The sequence below is a fragment of the Staurois parvus genome, unplaced genomic scaffold, assembly GCF_062004578.1.
Source record: "Staurois parvus isolate SC_StPar_1 unplaced genomic scaffold, SC_StPar_1.0 ptg000900l, whole genome shotgun sequence".
Lineage (NCBI taxonomy): Eukaryota > Metazoa > Chordata > Amphibia > Anura > Ranidae > Staurois > Staurois parvus.
In genome coordinates, this window is record NW_028318696.1 from 1306277 (window position 1) to 1322065 (window position 15789).

The following is a 15789-nucleotide window of genomic DNA, read 5'->3' on the forward strand; positions in this document are numbered from 1 at the left end:
TTTTGCCCCTATTGGCACAGAACCAATGTACATGCGGTTTCAAAGGGCAAATAGCTCTGCAAAATTTTTTTTTTAAACACACCCCACACCCCAGCAGCACAGTGGCTAAATGGTTAGCACTTCTGCCTGGCAGTACTAGGGTCGTTGGTTTGAATCCCAGCCACGGCACTACCTGCCTGGAGTTTGCATGTTCTCCATCTGCCTGTGTGGGTTTCCTCCAGGTACTCTGGTTTCCTCCCACACTCCAAAGACATGCTGGTAGGTTAATTGGTTTCTGTCTAAATTCACCCTATGTATGTATTCACCATGTGTATGTATGAATGTAGGTTAGGGACTTTAGATTGTACGCCCCTTGAGGGATAGGGACTGATGTGAATGTTCAATATATATGTAAAGCGCTGTGTAAATTGACGGCGCTATATAAGTACCTGAAATAAATAAATGTCAGTGCATCTCTACCAAACATGAACATTTCCCCATCTTGGACCACCTCCTGCTACAGTGAAGCCCTGATGCACTGGATCACACAGGGTAGAGGGTGCACCACCCTGGCTGGGCTGTCATTCGCTGATCAGTGGGTCCTGGCCAATGATTTATGGCCGGAACCTGCTGATCTTCTGAGCGAATGACAGAAGAGAGCCCTGTGTTGGTAAACATCACAGGGATCTCTATGGAGAGCAGATATGGGGCTGTTTTTTTTTCTTCCTGCAAAGCAGGGCGTAATGACAGTCCCATCACTTAGTAAAAGCAGCACACGTTACACACATTTCACATTGTTAGCCACAGTTAACCCTTTCATTGCAGCATACAGGGTACATACCGCTCAAGGCTGACCTGCCAGAGATCACCTGCTGCTGGATGTGTCTGTGTGCCTGCTTGGTCCTCAACCAAGATCACTGAACATGATGAAAAGAAGTATCAGCACTCCAATATGCAAACAGCAGACTTCTTTATTATTCAATCCATGAAGATAAAAAGACAGCAATGCATGGCCCTGGAAACATCAGTGGATGCATTTCACACACCTTTAGTGCTTATTCATTACATTCATTATTCATTAGTAATGAATAAGCACTAAAGGAGTGTGAAATGCGTCCACTGATGTTTCCAGGGTCATGCATTGCTGTCTTTTTATCTTCATGGATTGAATAATAAAGAAGTCTGCTGTTTGCATATTGGAGTGCTGATACTTCTTTTTCTAACCCTTTCATTGCCCCTAGATGTTAACCCCTTCCAAGTGTCATTAGTGCAGTAACAGTGTATAGAATTAGTGCCGATCACTGCAGGGGCGTATCTACCATGAGGCAAACAAGGCGCTTGCCTAGGGCGGCAATTTTTAGGGGGGAGGCACTGCCCCTCCGGAAGAAGGGACCTTTTGAGCAGCAGAGGACAGCAGGAAGATCGATGTGGTGGGGCGTGGGGGAGGGCAGTTGCAGAGCGATGCTCCTATACCTCTCCCTCCAGCAGCTGATGAGCCAGGACCAGGGGACAGCCTGCAGCAGGGAGAGAAGTGACAGAGAGAACCAAGCCCGGAGGAGGTGAGCTGTGTTGTCTTCTGTGGGCTCTCCCTCCTGTCATCCATCCAGCAGATTACACACTGATAGGTACTATGGGACTGCACACCCCCCCTCCCCCCCTTCCTGCTGCACAGAGATCAGCTGCCCTTGGAGAGGGGGGGGTATGGTCCCATACAATCTGAGGAAGGAGGGGGGAGAGAGAGGGAAGAGAGAAAGAAGGAAGAGTGAGAGGGAAGAGAGAGAGAGGGGGAAGAGATAGAGAGGGGAGGGGGGGGGAGAGAGGAAAGAGAGAGGGAATAGAGAGGGGAGAGAGGGGGGGAGAGGGGAGAGAGAGGGAAGAGAGAGAGGGGGAAGATAGATGGGGGAGAGGGGGGGCAGAGGGGGAAAGAGAGAGGGAAGAGAGAGAGAGGAGAGAGAGGGAAGAAAGAGAGAGGGGGGAGAGAGAGAAAGAAGAGAGGGAAGAGAGGGGGAGAGAGAGGGGGGGGGAAGAGAGAGGGGAGAGAGATGGATGAGAGGGGGAACAGAGAGAGAGAGAGGGAAGAGAGAGGGAAGAGAGAGAGGGGGAAGATAGATGGGGGAGAGGGGGGGCAGAGGGGGAAAGAGAGAGGGAAGAGAGATAGAGGAGAGAGAGGGAAGAAAGAGAGAGAGGGGAGAGAGAGAAAGAAGAGAGGGAAGAGAGGGGGAGAGAGAGGGGGGGAAGAGAGAGGGGAGAGAGATGGATGAGAGGGGGAACAGAGAGAGGGAGGGGGGAAGAGGGGGAAGAGATAGAGAGATAGAGGGAGGAAGAGAGGGAAGATAGGGGGGAGAGAGATGGAAGAGAGAGAGGGAGGAGAGGGGTGAGAGAGAGGGAAGAGAGAGAGAGGGAAGAGGGGGGAGAGAGAGGGAAGAGAGAGCAAGAGAGGGACGAGAGAGAGAAGAGAAGGGGAGAGAGAGAGAGGGAAGAGAGAGAGAGGGGGAAAAGAGAGAGGGAAGAAAGAGAGAGGGGGGAGAAAGAAGAGAGGGGAGAGAGAGGGGGGGGAGAGATAGAGGAGAGAGAGAGAGAGAGAGAGAGAGAGAGAGAGAGATATGGAAGATAGATAGAGAGGGAAGAGAGAGGGGAGAGAGGGGGAGGGAAGAGAAGGGGAACAGAGAGAGAGAGGGGGAGAGAAAGAGGGGGGGAACAGAGGGGGAAGAGAGAGAGGGGTGAAGAGAGGGAAGAGAGGGGGGGGGGAGAGGGGAAAGAGAGGGGGGAGGGGGGGCAAGAGAGGGGAGGAGGGGGAGTGAGAGGGAAGATAGATAGAGAGGGAAGAGAGATAGAGAGGGAAGAGAGAGTGAGAGAGGAGAAAGAGAGGGGGAGAGAGATAGAGAGGGAAGTGAGATAGAGGGGGAAGAGAGGGAAATTGAGAGAAGAGAGGGGGGAGAGAGAGAGAAGAGATGGGAGAGAGAGCGAGAGAAGAGAGGAAGAGAGAGAGGGGAAGGGGAGATAGAGAGGGAAGAGAGAGGGAGGGGGGTGGAGGAGAGAGAGGGGGAGGGGAGGGGAGAGGGAAGAGAGAGAGAACATAGAGGGAAGAGAGAGAGAACAGATAGGGAAGAGAGAGGGAGAGAGAGGGAGAGAGAAGGGGAAAGGGAAGATAGAAAGAGAGGGAGAGAGGGATAAAGAGGGAGGGAAGAGAGGGAGATAGAGAGGGAAGATAGATAGAGAGGGGAGAGAGAGGGAGGGAAGGAGAGAGGGGAGAAAGGAAGGGAGGGAAGAGAGAGAGAGGAGAGAGAGAGGGGGAGAAAGAGGGAAGATAGAAAGAGAGGGAGAGAGGAAGAACGAGGAGGGAAGAGAGAGAGAAAGAGAGAGAGAGAGAAAGAGAGGGGAGGGGGAGAAAGAGAGAGGGGAGAGAGATGGAAGACAGAGAGAGAGGGGGGAGAGAGAGAGAGAGAGGGAGAAAGATAGAGGGAGAAAGATTGAGGTAGAGAGAGGGAAGATAGATAGAGAGGGAAGGAGATAGAGAGGGAAGAGAGAGTGAGAGAGAGAAGAGGAGAAAGAGAGGGGGAGAGAGATAGAGAGGGAAGAGAGATAGAGGGGGAAGAGAGAGAAATTGAGAGAAGAGAGGGGGAGAGAGAGAAGAGAGGGAGGAGAGAGCGAGAGAAAGAGAGGAAGAGAGAGAGGGGAAGAGAGATAGAGAGGGAAGAGAGAGGGAGGGGGGGAGGTGTAGGAGAGAGAGGGGGAAGAGAGGGGGGAGGGGAGGGGAAGGAGAGAGAAAATAGGGGAAGAGAGAGAGAACAGATAGGGAAGAGAGAGGGAGAGAGAAGGGAGAAAGGGAAGATAGAAAGAGAGGGAGAGGGGAATAAAGAGGGAGGGAAGAGAGGGAGATAGAGAGGGAAGATAGATAGAGAGGGAGAGAAGGGGGGGAGAGAGGGGAGAGAGAAGAGAGGAGAGAGAGGGGGGGGGGGAAAGAGGGAAGATAGAAAGAGAGGGAGAGAGGAAGAACGAGAGAGAGGAAGAGAGAGAGAGAAAGAGAGAGAGAGAAAGAGAGGGGAGGGGGAGAAAGAGAGAGGGAAGAGAGATGGAGACAGAGAGAGAGGGGGAGAGAGAGAGAGAGAGGGAGAAAGATAGAGGAGAAAGATAGAGGTAGAAAGAGAGGGAAGAGAGAAGAGGGGAAATAGAGAGAGGGGAGAGAGAGGAAAGAGAGAGAGAGGGAGAGGGGAGAAGAGAGAGAAGAGAGAAAAAGTGACTCTCTCGCTCTCTCACTGGGGAGTGGGGGAGCAAAATTTTTGTGTTCCCTAGGGCAGCACAAAATCAAAAACACTACTATCACTGTAATAATGGCACTGGTGATATCAGTGTCAGTCAGTTTCCACAAAGTGTCAGTGTCAGATTTCACTACCACAGTCCCACTATAAGTCACTGATCACTGCCATTAGTAGTATAAAAAAATACAAATTCCAGTGTATATACCATAGTTTGTAGGTGCTATAACTTTCACACAAACCGATTAATATACACTTACAGTTTTGTTTGTTTTTACCAAAGACATGTAGCAGAATACATTTTGGCCTAAATGTATGAAGAAATTTGATTTTTGTATTTTGTATTGGATATGTTTTATAACAGAAAGTACAAACTATTGTTTTTTTTTCAAAAATTTTCAGTGCTTTTTCATGTATGTACTAAAAAATTAAAAACAAACAGTGGTGATCAAACACTACCAAAAGAAAGCTCTATTTGTGTGAAAAAAAATGGTATAAATTTAATTTGGGTACATCGTTGCATGACCATGCAAATACCAGTTAAAGTAACGCAGCGCCGAATAGCAAAAAATGGCCTGGTGAGGAAGGGAGGCCAAGTGGTTAAAAAAGCTGCAAGTGCAAAAAAAAATCACTTGTTGATCTGCAAGTCATCCAGAAACTGATAACTCAGTACTATAGTGGAGAACAAAAACAGAGCTACTGATGAAGAAGGGAACCCCCCCCCCCCTTCGAAACACGTCAGCGTCACTCTGAGAACTTCCCCTTCAGATGGGATTCGCATGTGTCTCCTTATCGTAGGATGCGCTTTTGGATTTTATATGCCTGTTTTATTACTACTTTTGTGAGTATATCTCCTAAATCAATAAATCTACTGTTTACTGAGGTAATGCGCAAGGTTGCTGTGCTCTGTTTTTGTTCTCCACTACAGTTTGTATCAAGCTTCCCCAGCTTTGCATTGGAGCTGCACAGCCTTTGATCGGTCTGGGACGAACTTCCATACACCCTTATACTATCAATCCATTGGCCTTCTACTGATCTGGGTCCCTGAGAAGTGTTGTATCTGTGATAACTCAGTACTGTTGCTACACCAAAATCTAAAACAGTGTTCTCAGTCCTGCCCAAGTTCTCCTCTGCAGGAGCAAAACACCCCCCTTCCCATCATCTCTATAAGTGGGAGGTGTTCTGTAGTCCAGCTTGGCTGATAACACTACCTGGGATTTCAGTGCAGCAGAGAGCTGTTGTCAACTTAAACAGGGAGATACTTGATTTCTGGCAGATCAACAGAATTTTTTTTGCCCAGACATACACTATAAGTTTGTCGCCCAGACATCGGTGTGTTAGGCTAACCCACTCCCTTTTGTTGGTAACCTGATGACATGGGATCCCCTTTCATTCACCTCTTTTAAGGAGCTGTTAGAAGATTCCCTTAGGTAGTTGGATTGTGCACACATGATCTGACCGCCAATTAAGTCTTTCACCAACTTAATACTCTGTAATTAAGGTTTCTAATATCACGCTGTTTATGCTCAGCAACGGAAATCTCTGCTCTGGTGTTGTGTCTCCCCCTAGTGATCCTGTTATGTATGTGTGTATATGTATATATATATATATATATATATATATATATATATATGTACTGTGCAGGGGCGGACTGACAACTCATGGGGCCCTCGGGCAATAGGGGATCATGGGGCCCCTGTGTCCTTGCCCAAACTCAAAAAAGCCTATGAAAAAGGTACCAGGGGCATCTCATGGGGCCCCCTACTGACCCCGGGCCCTCAATAGGGGATCATGGGGCCCCTGTGTCCTTGCCCTAACTCAAAAAAGCCTATGAAAAAGGTACCAGGGGTATCTCATGGGGCATGTATAAAAGATAGTTATTAAGAGGTTGTAAAATGATTTATCATGTCACCCAATATTTGGTCTCCATTCAGTAGCCAAAAGAGGCATTCAAAAAAAGGGGGATTTGTGAAAAGAAATTCACAGAGAAAGCGGCTACATTATGAACAGAACGTGACACTCAGAAAAAATTTCCAAAAATTATGCTTTATTACACATATATAAATATGACATATGGGTGTTCGCCCTGGTTTACCATCACCTCAGTATGAGACAATACACACAGACCTAAAACCATATAAAATGACATCAAGACCGGTCTAAATGCATGTGCAACAGAAAAAATGACTGCAGGAGTCTAATGTCCCTGTAGCACAAACACATAGGTGAACACTTCCCAAAAGAGGTGTATCCAAAAATTATACCATAGGCATACCATAATGTTAATTATTATATGTAGAACAATACCATTATGGTGAATCCCAATCAGGGAATCCAAAAATTGTACTATGGAAAAATATCACATATATACAATGCAGCAAGCACAATAGGCGTCAAGAAGAGAACAACAAGCCTCAGGCCTGTATGGGGGGAGACATAAATGTCAAATATATGATGCAATTCATTCCTGTGCCGGCACAAGTGGTTGGGGCCCATTCATCTGTAAAATAAACAGCTGTATCCTAGAGCTCTTGAATGAAATAATGCCCCATTTATTCCCAGGGTGGAAGAAAAGATGCAAAAAGCAGCACTCTGCTAGAAATGGTATCTTCACCACTATATGTGGACTACACACCACCTTTCGTAGGGAAAACAGGACATATCCCAAAAGATCTTCTGCCCGTTGAGATATATGTGGTATATCCTGTATCCTATACAAAGCACCATGATGTCCCCATCCTGTAGTGAGATAAATGATATGTGGGAAGTCACTGACAGAGTATACACTCAATAAGATATATAGGTCATATAGATCACAGAGGACCATATATCTAATGTCCTGTAACAGTCCACTCACCACCTGTGCTGTGGGTATTAGGAATGAAAAAAGTGTCCTTCATGGGTACTGCCATACACGGCCACAGAGGCCTAGGAACCACCGCTGACATCCGCCGATATACCGCGGGTTCCAGCCCCTTCTTGGCGCTTGTGCTGCTCACACTTGCCTCATGGCATATAAAGATGGCTTCCTCCTTATGGGTCAGCGTGCGTTCCACCTAATGCGCATGACCGGAAGTGACGTATCTGACGTATGACGTCAACGCGTTTCGCCGATGGGCGTATCTCACTCAGCTTCGTCAGGACCAATGAAACAACTGCATTTCAATTTCCTATTTATAGTGGGTAAAGACCCACCCATTTATGCAAAAAAGCTAACCTGCACTTGTTCCATATGGAAGAAAAGAAGGGGGCTAAATACTTAGCACAACTGCTGGTCTTTGTTGAATATAATTAAAAAGACAAACGGCTGGAGACAACAGAGAGGAGAGAGGCTTAGCAATTTTAACAATGCATATATTGATCAAAAGATCATGAATTAAATATACCAATCAATTAACGCTTTTATCACATTTTAACCAGTAGATGGCAATATAAATCAGAGAATCACCAATTCTATTCATTGAGACAGGTTTTTTAAGAGACAATGTAAATTACCAAAGGACACCACAAGATGGCAATATAACCTGGGAGTTTTCATAAGGGTCATTACAGCAAAAGTACCCCAATTCTCAGGCAACCATCCTATGGTGTGGTTATTATTCAAAAAGAGGAGGTACTAAGGGACAAATAACCAGACAATCAATCCTTTTACATTTTTTAGAGCTATATTGAAGCTCATACCATAAGATCATCCATACTTTTGTTAATATTCCCAATATATATAGGTTTATTTTGGGGTTATTTAATCTGAAGTCCAACCCTTTAAAAGACAAAAAAATGCCGTAGATTGCCCACCGCATGGCAATAAACAGGTACATAGTCCTATAAACCTATTTTTCCAAAAACACTTGGAGGTCACATTCCACATTTAACCCCTTAGGGTACAGTGTATCAAGTTTATATATCCAATGTTTCTCCTTTTTAAGCAGTTCTCTATCAAAATCACCTCTTCTTTGTGGGAAGTGCAGTGCATAGAAACCTTTTACTTTTGTACCGTCCAGTTTACCTCCATGATATTTGGCGTAATGTTGGGCAAGATTACTGTCAGGGTCATTTGACCTAATGTCTCTAAGATGTTCACCTATTCGTACTTTAAGTTGTCTTTTAGTCTTACCAACATACATCTTTTTACAGGGACAGGTTAGGATATATAATACTCTCACTGTGGAGCAGTTTATGAGACTCTGAATCCTATAATGAGTATTATTTCCTGAATCATAAAAGGAATCCGTACGATCCACATATTTGCAGATTTGACATTTTCCACATTTAAACATCCCCTTGGTACGTGATTTTAACCATGTTGTTTGTTTTAATGGTTGATAGTCTGAATGAATAAGGAGGTCACCAAGATTTGGTGCTCTTCTTGCTACCATCTGAGGGCGCTCACCTACAATCTTACTCAGCCTAGGGCATTGGGTTAGAATCTTCCAGTGTTTTTCTAATATCAATTTTACATCTTGCCATTGGGCTCCAAATTGGGTTATCATTCTAACAGGTTGATCACTCGGTTTAGCCTTTACATCCTTTTTAGGAGATAATAAGTCCTCGCGGTCAGTCTGATATGCCCGTCTTCGAGCATTTCTAATTTGGGAGTGGGAATATCCCCTCTCTCTAAATCTTCTATAGAGGTCCTGAGCCTCCATTCTAAAGTCATTGATGTTTGAGCAATTTCTCCGACATCTCAAAAACTGTCCCACTGGAATCCCCGAAATCAGTGAACGTGGATGATAGCTTCTTGCCTCTAGTAGGGTGTTGGCAGCAGTAGGTTTTCTATATGTCTTTGTAAGGAGTCTTCCATTCTCAAGTCTAATCTCCAGATCCAGAAAAGAAATACATCTTTCATCAAATATATACGTGAGTCCAATGTTGAAAGAGTTCTGATTTAACTCTCCCAAAAATAATTTTAATTCCTCAGATGTTCCTCGCCATACAAGGAACACATCATCTATATATCTTAACCAGATCTGGACATTAGCTAGAAATCTTGATGATCTGAAGACAACCTGCTCCTCCCAAAACCCCAAATGGAGACATGCGTAGGCTGGAGCCCACGGTGCTCCCATACTGGTACCTCTAGTTTGTTGATAAAAGATATTGTTAAATTGAAAAAAATTATGTTTTAATGCAAACTCCAATAACTCACTAATAAATTCGTTCTGTCCTCCCAAAGTAGGATATGTTTTATCAAGAAAGTAGGAAACTGATCTTACACCACATTCATGTGGGATAGAGGTGTAAAGTGATTCCACATCTATTCCCACTAGAATGGAGTTATCATTGATGATCATGTTTTCAATCTTAGCCAACACATCTTTAGTGTCCCTTACATAGGACAGGGCGAACACCCATATGTCATATTTATATATGTGTAATAAAGCATAATTTTTGGAAATTTTTTCTGAGTGTCACGTTCTGTTCATAATGTAGCCGCTTTCTCTGTGAATTTCTTTTCACAAATCCCCCTTTTTTTGAGTATCTCATGGGGCGCCTTACTGACCCCGGGCCCTCGGGCAGTGCCCGAGTTTCCAAATGGTCAGTCCGCCCCTGGTACTGTGTATATATATATATATATATACACACACACACACACACACACACACACATACATACTGTACATATATATACATACTGTGTATATACTGCATATTTATATATATATATATATATATATGTCCACCGATCAGTTGTAACAATATGACCACCCACCATAACCTTTTGCAGCATGGACTCCACTAGACCTCTGAAGGTATGCTTTAGTATCTGGCCCCAAGATTCCAGTAGCAGATCCTTTAAGCCCTTTAAATTGCAAAGTGGGGCCTCCATGTATCTGGATCTGACTTGTTTTTTCAGCACATCGCACAGATGGTCTATTCTCTGTTGGATTTAGATCTGAAGAATTTGGAGGCCAATCCAACACCTTGAATCTCTAATGCAGTGATCATATGCATGATCAGCCCTAGATGCAGTCTAATCCCTGATTGAGTGATTTACATGCAAATAGGCACAGTTAGCTCCCCTTGTCTCTCACTGCTATTTGCAGGAACCCCCGCTGGGGTTCTTGCATGTAATCACAGTGTTGGGTGCATTCACAAGTGTGAATGCACCCTTAAGGAACTTTGATTGTGATCTCAACAAATCCCAACCTTTCCATTAGAGCCCATTCACACTTGTGCGTCTTGTCATGCGACTCTGGGGTGTCACACCCCATGATTCCCAATGGGTGCCATTCATATCTGTGCGACTTCAGGTCGCAGCAACTTGAAAGTAGTCCCTGCACTTCTTTGGTCCAACTTTCATGCAAAGTGAGGGCCATAGACATTGCTGTAAACTCTACAAAGTCGCATGAAAGTCGTACCTGAATGTTATACACAGGGGCGGACTGACAACTCATGGGGCCCCCGGGCAATAGGGGATCATGAGGCCCCTGTGTCCTTGCCCAAACTCAAAAAAGCCTATGAAAAAGGTATCAGGGGCATCTCATGGGGCCCCCTACTGACCCCGGGCCCTGGGGCAGTGCCCGAGTTTCCAAATGGTCAGTCCGCCCCTGGTTATACATGCAACTTGTATGTGACTTTGTACAGCACAAACAATCATCTTTGGTCAAAGCGCACCAAAGTCGCATCAAAGTTATGTCAGTCGCATCAATTCGCACTGTACAGTCACACAATTTTGAAGTTGCACAAGTGTGAATGGAGCCTTACTGACCCATATAAATCATACATGTTCTGTGGCTGACTAAATGCAGGTAAGGCACTACCAGTCTGTATAAGACACAAATTACTAGGATGACTTGGGCAAGCTCATTGCCAGACTCTGGCACCCAGAGCACATACCCCAGGTCTTCTAATGAGTGCCCCAAGTCTCCTTTGTGATATTGGGACAATAGGTTTTATGCATAATCCAGTCTTGGAATTTTTGCTGAAAGTGAGATATGAAGATTCCTTCGGTTGTAAGAAGGATCTACTGTGCTTAGCAATTGTTCCTGTGCTTCAAAGAGTTCTTAAAGTACAACTAAAGGCAAAACTTTTTTTTAAGTTTTGGATAGAGTGGAGATGGATTAGAATGCTTGTCAGTTTTTATTGCCCTGTTAAAGCGGAGTTCCACTCATACTGTAAAAAAATAAAAGTCAGCAGCTACAAAAACTGTAGCTGCTGACTTTTAAAAAACAGCCACTTACCTGTCCCACAATCCCGTGGTGTCCTCCCCGCAGCCCGTTTCACCGGCCGTCCTGTGTTCCTGGCACAAGCATCTTCAGTGTGGGCACCCGGCTGTGACAGCTTGCGGCTTCACAGCCGGGTAACCACTGCGCATGCGCGAGTATTGCTGCACTTCCTGAATGGCCGTCATCTTCTGGGACCTGTCACGTGTCCCACAAGACTTCGGGGAGGGAGGGTAGGAGGAGAACTACCGCTTCCGATCACCTAGGCCAGTGGTGGGCAACCTTTTTTTTCAACTGAGCCAAATCTCGCCAAAACCATGATTGAAATTTATTTTGAGAGCCACATTTTTAAAACTGAAAATACATCTCCCATATAGTAATTCATCCCCCATAGTAATTCATCCCCCATATAGTAATTCATCCCCCATAGTGTAATTCATCCCCCATAGTGTAATTCATCCCCCATAGTAATTCATCCCCCATAGTAATTCATCCCCCATATAGTAATTCATCCCCCATATAGTAATTCATCCTCCATATAGTAATTCATCCCCCATAGTAATTCATCCCCCATATAGTAATTCATCCCCCATAGCAATTCATCCCCCGTATAGTATTTCATCCCTCGTATAGTATTTCATCCCCCGTATAGTATTTCATCCCCCGTATAGTATTTCATCCCCCATATAGTATTTCATCCCCCATATAGTATTTCATCCCTCATATAGTATTTCATCCCCCATATAGTAATTCATCCCTCATATAGTATTTCATCCCTCATATAGTATTTCATCCCCCCATATAGTATTTCATCCCTCATATAGTATTTCATCCCCCCATATAGTATTTCATCCCTCATATAGTATTTCATCCCTCATATAGTAATTCATCCCTCATATAGTATTTCATCCCCCCATATAGTAATTCATCCCTCATATAGTATTTCATCCCCCCATATAGTATTTCATCCCCCCATATAGTATTTCATCCCTCATATAGTAATTCATCCCTCATATAGTATTTCATCCCCCCATATAGTATTTCATCCCCCCATATAGTATTTCATCCCCCCATATAGTATTTCATCCCTCATATAGTAATTCATCCCTCATATAGTATTTCATCCCTCATATAGTATTTCATCCCTCATATAGTATTTCATCCCCCATATAGTATTTCATCCCCCCATATAGTATTTCATCCCCTCATATAGTATTTCATCCCTCATATAGTATTTCATCCCCCCATATAGTATTTCATCCCTCATACAGTAATTCATCCCTCATATAGTAATTCATCCCCCATATAGTATTTCATCCCTCATATAGTATTTCATCCCCCCATATAGTATTTCATCCCTCATATAGTAATTCATCCCCCCATATAGTATTTCATCCCCCCATATAGTATTTCATCCCCCCATATAGTATTTCATCCCTCATATAGTAATTCATCCCTGATATAGTAATTCATCCCCCATATAGTATTTCATCCCCCCATATAGTATTTCATCCCTCATAAAGTAATTCATCCCTCATATAGTATTTCATCCCCCACAGTACTATTCCCCCCCCCCCCTTCTAGTAAGCCAAGTCCCCCGTGTCAATTCACTTACCTTTTGCGTTCCTCTCGCTGTCTTCCCGCGCCGTTCGGGTCTTCAGGGCGGACTGTGAGAGGAGCCTAGCTCCCCTCCCCTCACGTTCGGCACGCTGCCCCGCCTACACACATCCTGACAGCCACATCCGCAAGCCGGATTAAAAGGTCCGCGCGGACTTTTGGGGCTGCCAACCGAGAGGAGGCAGGGGAGCGGCCGACCGAGAGGAGGGAGGGGAGCAGGCGCCCGGCACACAGAAGAGCCGCATTAGACTGGGTAAAGAGCCGCATGTGGCTCGCGAGCCGCGGCTTGCCGACCACTGACCTAGGCGATCGCAGCAGAAGTCGGAGCGGCTACCTGTCAATTTCGGGTACCTGCTCGCCAAAGGTGCCAATCCTTAACTTGTTGCCGACCGCAGATAGCCGAATGACGGCTGCACTGCGGCCGGCCAGTTCTGGGTGGACGTCATATGACGTCCCCCCAGAACGCGCTCTCCTGCGCTCCCCAGGGGGCGCGCACCCGGCGATCTCCGTGATCGCTGTGTCCTACGGACACAGCTGATCACGTGATGTGGTAAAAGGCCAATCACAGCGGCCTTTTACCACCTGATCAGCGGTGTCCAATGACACGCTGATCAGAGGGAAATGCAAGTGCCGGTTCTCGGCTGCACTTTCTTCACGCTGTCAGATCGTGAGGAAAGTACTGCCGAAAACCGGCAGTTGTCAGAGCGGGGATCGGCACCGATCATCAGGGCACTGATGATCAGTGCCCTGATGATCGGTGCCCAGCAGTGCCACCCGCAAGTTCCGCCCACCTGTGCCCAGCAGTGCGCCCACTAGCTCCGCCCACCTGTGCCCAGCAGATCACCCACCTGTGCCCAGCAGTGCACGCACCTGTGCCCAGAAGTGCCACCCACCTGTGCCCACCCACCTGTGCCCACCAGTGCCACCCACCTGTGCCCACCCACCAGTGCTGCCCACCAGTGCCACCCACCAGTGCAGCCCAGCAGTGCTGCCAGTCAGTGCCGCCAGTCAGTGCCCAGCGGTTGTGCCAGTCAGTGCCCAGCAGTGATGCCAGTCAGTGCCGTCTATCAGTACCCATCATCAGTGTCACCTATCAGTGCCGCCTATCAGTGCTGCATATTAGTGCCGCCTATCCGTGACACCTCATTAGTGCTGTCTATCAGTGCCGCCTATCCGTGCCACCTCATTAGTACTGCCTATCAGTGCCCTTTAGTGCTGCCTATCAGTGCCCATCAGTGCCACCTATCAGTGCCCATCAGTGCTGCCTCATCAACGCACATCAGTGAAGGAGAAAAATTACCTGTTTGAAAAATTTTATAATAGAAACAAAGAAACTTTTTTTTTTTTTTCAAATTTTTGGCAATTTTTTATTTATAGCGCAAAAAGTAAAGCGCCCAGTGGCGATTAAATACCACCAAAAGAAAGCTCTATTTGTGAGAAAAATATGATCAAAATTTCATATGGGTACAATGTTGCATGACTGCGCAATTGTCAATCAAAGTGCGGCAGCGCTGAAAGCTGAAAATTGGCCTGGTAAATAAGGGGGTATAAGTGCCTGGTAGGCAAATGGTTAATGGAGAGCGGGGGACCAATCTTTAAAGCAGAACTTTCCCTTTTGGGTGGAACTCCGCTTTAAGGAGATTCACCCTCACTGTTTGTCCTGTTTACCAAAATCCCAAATTTTGGGTTATCCCCAGAAAAGTAATAGAGGGGAAATCTTTAAATAGAGACAATAGTTGTGGGGACCTGGGAGTCCCCAAGGAATTTCTTTAATTTGCAGGGATTTCCTCTCACTTCCTGTTTGACAACAGAACAGGAAGTGCGGGGAAATTTCTGCAATGGGACACAAAAAAAAAATTTTAATAGGGATTATAACCCTCCCTATCCAAAATGAAAACAAAAGTTTTTCCTGTCATTCTACTTTAAATTGTTTTGTTGTGCTTGACTTTTTTTCCTATTACACTCTCAGCCTCCATCATTCGCCTCTCGGCCCTCTGAGAAGGTCCAGTTGTCATCCATCAAGAGTATTCTGGAGATCTACCTCCCAGAGAGGATAGGGGAAATGAAGTATGACCACACCAAGGTCCCCTCCTTAGTGAAATTGATCAGCGAGGAAGTCAGAGCTCAGGTGAAGAAGGTTTTACCTGCACGATACAAGATGCTATGTGTGGTGACAATGGGGGAGAGGGCCCAGGAGGACATCGCCATAGTCAGCCGCTGCCTCTGGGACCCCCATGCTGACAACTATGTGGCCCACGTCTATGAGAATTCCAGTATTTTCTGTGTGGCAGCTGTGTATACTGTATTCTGTGAATGACTCGGCCTTACTGGAGCCCCTTCCATTCTGCAGTGTGACTGTCCACCACAAAGTTGTATGTTACCCTTCTGTAAACCCAAGGACCTTTTGCCACCTCCTTTTCTACAAAATTTCAGGGTCCTGCAGGAACAAGATGGATTTAACAAGCCCTTCTTCAATACAAGGAAACCAATGGAGGCAAAAACATTTTAAGTAGGAACTGAAAGGCATGCTCTTGCAAAACAAAAATGATACATTGTATAAAACAACCTTTCTCAACTTTTTTCTTTTTTGGAGGGACCCTTGATATAATTTTTCTGTCTTAGGGAACCTCTGCTAATTATTTTTCTACAGTTCATGGTGCATTAGTGTGACAGTCAGTGGGAAGGATGTCCCTTACATTGACTCCCCCCCCCCCCAAAAAAAAAAGATCATTGGTGTCAGTGGTTACTTATGTAAGAGGCAAAAAGGAACCCTTA

The 15789-nt window shown here is 45.6% G+C and overlaps 1 protein-coding gene across 1 annotated transcript in view; it reads left to right on the forward strand.

Moving 5' to 3' along the window:
- Positions 1-15589, forward strand: part of LOC149442232 (dynein light chain Tctex-type protein 2B-like) — a 42342-nt gene extending 26753 nt beyond the window's left edge. Inside the window, exon 4 of the mRNA XM_089656350.1 lies at positions 14984-15589. Coding sequence (XP_089512476.1) covers positions 14984-15331 — 348 coding nt within the window. The 3' untranslated portion in view covers positions 15332-15589. The remainder of the gene's footprint in view (positions 1-14983) is intronic.
- The last annotated feature ends 200 nt before the right edge of the window (positions 15590-15789 follow it).